The following is a 5,433-nucleotide window of genomic DNA, read 5'->3' on the forward strand; positions in this document are numbered from 1 at the left end:
TTGAGAGAGAGTGTGTGTTTGAGAAGAAGGGCAGAGAGAGAGGGAGAGAGAGAATCCCAAATAGGGGAATCTTGACACAGGGCTCGATCGCACAAACCATGAGATCATGACCTGAACTGAAATCAAGAGATGGATGATCAACTGACTGAGCCACCCAGGTGCCCCAGCAACAGATTCGTAAGAACATAATGTGATGGTCAGTATTGATCAGTTTAGACTCAGTTTATCATCTGACACCGAACACTATCTTAGCATTTTTTTTAATGTGTGGGTAATAGATAATAGAAAGAGTATTTTTAAAAATCTATAAAGATGTTTATGCTATCAGGTTAGGATTCTATAAGAATTAGTGTTTATTACTAAGTAAGTACAAAGCATAAAAGGGGAAACTCCAACCAGAATCCTATTTGGAATTTTAGTGTTAACAGATGGCGGCTTCACAAGTCAAAATCTTCTAGGTGATAGGAAAACACTGAGGGAAAATGATGTCCACGGGGGGCCCAGCCACACCATGAGTTTAAGAGCTCACTCTGTTTGTTGTGCAGAGATCTTTGTATTTGTGACAACTGATAGCTGTGATGGCCAGGCTCACCAGTAAGCATCCAACCCTGTTCTCTGTTCCCTTTTTGAATCCACCAGAAGCTCCATGGGCTCAGAGTTCATATCCCTGTGGAATATTCTGGTGGGCTCTTTGGCAGAAGACCCATTTCACTGGTTTTCCTGTCCCGCTGGGGACAGAGAAGTTTATGGATTTACTCCACTGATACTGTGTGGTGTCAAATAGGGCCCCAGGCCCCAAAGTCTTTGAGGTATACACAGATAGGAGGGCCAAGAAGAGAAGAAAGGTGATACTTCTTTTTCAGCAGTGTAATGTGCTGCTCATATAGGTTCCTGAATCTCTTCTTGGCATGAGTAGAGACAGAGATCTCCTAGCTTGAACATGTGTGGACACAACCCATGCTCACATGTACACTGATAGAAATGTAATTAAGGCTCAGAAGACTTCAGTTAATGTGGCTGAGGCTGGTGCCAAGTGGGGACAGAGTCTCCTCAACCCTCTTGGCAGACTTACTTGGAGGGGGTCTAGGTAGACAGAAGATCCAGTGACAGGTTTCTCTGCTCTTGCTCAGATCTGACAAGGTGGTAGCCCAGCAAAGTCATGGTATCATTGCAGACTTTTTGAAGTCGAGAAACCTTTGCATAAGGCAAGGTCCAGCGCCAGGCCTGAGAGACGTTGAGGGCATTCCTGGCATTAGTGTGGAAGGCATGATTACCCATGCCCTTGCCTCGAGTGCTATTGTACACCCAGGTCTGGAGCTGGGGCAAGAATTTCAACCCCACAAATTTATACATTTGGTCAGTATGGCCAAGGGGGTCCCGGACCAGGTCCTCATAGCGTATGAGCAAGTAGCGTTGCCTCAGAGCTGTGGGCAAGGACTGCACAGCCTTGTAGATCTCCATCTGGCTTTGGCAGATGACCTGCATCACATAGTAGGGCTGGTCCTCCTTCTTGAGTTTCTCCCCCTGCTGCCCCATCACAATGCGGCTGTCAGTCATGAGTTCCTCTGTGGTGTGTTCTCGAGAACGGAACACTGCCCGGGGGTCCCGCACCAGGTGCACGATGTGCAGATTGAGGGAAGGGTCTTTCAGCAGTGGGTAGAGCACTTGCAGATTGAAGAAGCGCACCTCCTTGAGCACCACGTGGCTATAGGAGCGACAGGCCTTCTCTACCACCTCAAAAGGCTGTTTACTGCACAGAAGTTTGCAGTGAGCCTGAGGTATGATCATATCCCGCGAGAACACATTGCAGGCAGGCGGGGAACACAGGGCCCGGCTGCCCTCCCACTGGAAGAGACTGGACTGTCTCCGAGGACCAGGTTTCATGTAGGCATCAAAGACACTCATGTCACACAGAAAAATGGCACGTATCAGATCCCTGGCCGCCATATGCAGCCTCCAGGCAGTGCTCTCTGTGAAGGTCATCCAGATGTGCCAGGCAGGTTCCATCAGGTAGAAGACATCTGGGTGCTGCCCAAAAAGCTGTCCCACAAAAGAGGAGCCAGAACGCCAGGAAGACAGGACCAGCACATGCATGGGCTTGGGCTCCTCCTTCGTGGACAGGGAGTTGAAGTTGTGGCCGTATAGATGGAATAATAGAGCAAAGATGGCCATCTGGGAAACCAGGAACAGCAGTGGCCTCATTTTTTTTGGCAGCATCATGCTGAAGTGGAGGACCCTAAGGAACAAGCAGAAGGGCTGTGTTAGGCTTCTGTTTTGGTGTCTGCCTTCCATCTGCTTTTATTCCCTAACCCTGAGCAAGGAGCAGCTAGAGTGCTGGAAATTTCTAACAACCAACTGCACAGATCCTTCTCTGAATCAATCCCTGTCCCTTGCAGTTAGTGTGTCAGTAAGTTCTATTTGTCTTAGGCTCTTTACTTCCTCCCTGCTGGTCTTTCTTTTCCAGTGACCTACCAAAAATGACTGAGCTCAGTCATATTTCATCAACGTAGAGGAACAGCTCCACCCTGGCACCTTGGTGATACACAGGCCACTTAGGTAAAGCTTAACCATAGTCTGACCCAAGTTTTGGTTAAATGTCCTTCTGAAACTAAGGGAGATCAGCTGACTTATGAAGAATTACCTCACCCACCTCCCCTATCTTGAGGGAGGTTGCCATAGGCCATTTCTCATTACCTTCCTTCATCTCAAGCAAGCACAGGACTTTCAATCCCCTGAACAATATGGTTGCAGGCTATAAAAGTGTTTGGCTTGATCTTGGAGTTGTCTCCTCAGTGGCAGAGCCAAGTGTCCATGGCACCTGTCATCTGATCCCCTCTGGCTTGGTCTCATCCTGTGGGACTACGGACATAAGGAAGTGACCCAATGCTGACCTTACATCTGAATCTATATGTCTCGAAGTGTTGTCTCTTTAATAGCCAACCCTGTGGAAGTTGTGGCAAGCCAACCTAAGAGCCATGACCTGTTAGCCACTGTGCTGCTGCTTGGGGGAATATTTAACTGCTTGACACAACCTAATCAGGGCTACTCAGTATAGATTTCCAGGTTGTATACTGTACAACCCTAGGGAATGCCATCTCATTAGAACTTTAAGATATTTATTATTTAAAATTATTATTTAAAATTATTTAAAAATAAAAAAAATCTTTAAAACTCTGAGGGACACCTGGGTGGCTCAGTCGGTTAAGTGTCCTACTCTTGATTTTGGCTCAGGTCATGATCTCATAGTTTGTGGGATTGAGCCCCTTGTCGGGCTCTGCACTTACAACACAGAGCCTGCTTGAGATTCTCTCTCTCTGCCCCTCCCCTGTTCTCTCTCAGCCTCTCAAAATGAATAAGTAAACTTTAAAAAACGATGTTCTGGTAGGTGACAGTAAAGTATCTTAGTCCAACAGAATAAGAATGTCAGGATGATTTTCCAGCTGCTAGATGTTAAATATCTAGAGAAATTAGTTCCACTTAGTAATTCACACTAAGGCTCATATATACTGGTGGCAACTCTCAACTTAATCCCTTTATAATCAAGGCTCACTTTGTATGAAAAGACCATGGGAGTACCCAGGTGGGTGGCTTAGCTGGTTGAGCGCCCAACTCTTGATTTTGGCTCAGGTCATGATCCCAGGGTCATGGGAATGAGCCCCACGTCAGGCTCTGTGCTGAGTGTGGAGCCTACTTAAGATACCTCTGCCCCTCTTGTGTGCACACACTCACTCTCTAAAAAAAAAAAAAAAAAAATTATATATATATAATTTTATATATTTTATATATATAATTTTTAATTGTATATATATTTATATATACATATATAATATATAAATTCTATATATATAAAATATATATAATATATAATATAATATATAATATATAATATATGTGATATATATTATATATAATTATATATATACTTATGTATAATTATATATATATTTTTATTTTTATATAACATACATTTTATAATTTTATATAACATATAACATATGTTTATATATTTATATGTAACATATAAAATATGTTTATATATTTTATATAACATATTTTATAATTTTATATATAATAATATATATAATATTATTTTTATATAACATATATATATGTTAGTGTTATGGGTTAAGATGAATCTGGATCATCATTTTGGGTGACTTCCTAGCATAAATAACTATTGAGAGATAGAATAGCTATTTCACATAGTGTAAAATATTAATAGTAGCAAGGTACTAATTTTTTTTAAATTTTAATTTTAATTTTAATTTTTTTAAAGGTTATTTATTAAATTTTGTTTGTTTGTTTAATGTTTATTTTTGAGAGAGAGAGAGCAAGTGTGAGCAGAGAAGGGGCAGAGAGAGATAGAATCCCAAGCAGGCTCCTCACTGTCAGCACAGAGCCCAACCCAGGGCTTGAGCCCATAAACTGTGAGATAACAACCTGAGCCAAAATCAAGAGTTAGACACCCAACTGACTGAGCTACCCAGGCACCCCAAAGATTATATTTTTAAGTAATCTCTATACCCAATGTGGGACTCAAACTCACAACCCTGAGGTCAAGAGTTGCTTACTCCACAGACTGAGCCAGCCAGGTACCCACAAGGTGCTAATTTACATATCACTACATACCTAAGATATTCTGCCTTCCAGTTTTAACAAAGAAAATGTATTTCTAAACAGTAATTGGAGATGGATTTAGGGTTTGCTGGTTTCCTGGTGACAGGTCTTATCCCTAATTTTAAAAAAGTTTTTAATAAGCAATAATCACATGGTTCAAACTGTTTTAAGAAGTATCATTATCATGGACATTAAATCCACAGACTTAGAATTTAAAAGAAGGCTTCCTACAATTCGCATGCAGGAAAGCAATAAGGCGGGTACTTGCCAGCCGGAGCCTGTCCTAGTCCAAGTCTTTAACAGCAAGGGGAAATACAAGCATCTGTGTCCGTGGATGAAGCCTATAGTCATAAATTAGAAAACAGCTAGAGCTCTTTGTGAACAGGGGTAATGACATACCTTGACAATGGGTCACAGTATTTTCCTGGGGGAAAGAACACCTAAGAATTTTACCAGTTGCTGCATCAGTAACCTCTTCTCTGCTCATGGATAGGATTTAAAAAAAAATTTTTTTTTAATGTTTACTTATTTGAGAGAGAGACAGAGAGACAGAGCGTGAGCAGCAGAGGGGCAGAGAGAGAGGGAGACACAGAATCCGAAGCAGGCATCAGGCTCCAAGTTGTCGACACAGAGCCCGACACGGGGCTTGAACCCACAAACCATGAGATCATGACCTGAACCGAAGTCGGACACTCAACCGACTGAGCCACCCAGGCACCCCAAGACCTGAGATCTTGACCTGACTTAAAATTGACAGTCAGATGCTTAATGGACAGAGCCATCCAGGAGCTTTCTTTTGCAAAAGTTTCAAGTGGC

General features: G+C 42.4%; 1 protein-coding gene across 1 annotated transcript; it reads right to left on the reverse strand.

The window, feature by feature from the left end:
- Positions 1–319: 319 nt before the first annotated feature.
- On the reverse strand, positions 320–2,665 carry CHST4 (carbohydrate sulfotransferase 4). The gene has a single exon (XM_043600963.1). It carries the CDS (start codon positions 2,290–2,292, stop codon positions 1,084–1,086), a length of 1,209 nt encoding a protein of 402 aa, XP_043456898.1. The 5' UTR covers positions 2,293–2,665; the 3' UTR covers positions 320–1,083.
- Between the last annotated feature and the right edge of the window lie 2,768 nt (positions 2,666–5,433).

This window comes from Prionailurus bengalensis, chromosome E2, assembly GCF_016509475.1.
Source record: "Prionailurus bengalensis isolate Pbe53 chromosome E2, Fcat_Pben_1.1_paternal_pri, whole genome shotgun sequence".
NCBI classification, from domain to species: domain Eukaryota; kingdom Metazoa; phylum Chordata; class Mammalia; order Carnivora; family Felidae; genus Prionailurus; species Prionailurus bengalensis.

What these genes read in the sequence shown, in the direction of transcription:
- CHST4 (XM_043600963.1), bottom strand. Translation starts at nt 2,292, where the DNA reads ATGGAAGGCAGACACCAAAACAGAAGCCTAACACAGCCCTTCTGCTTG.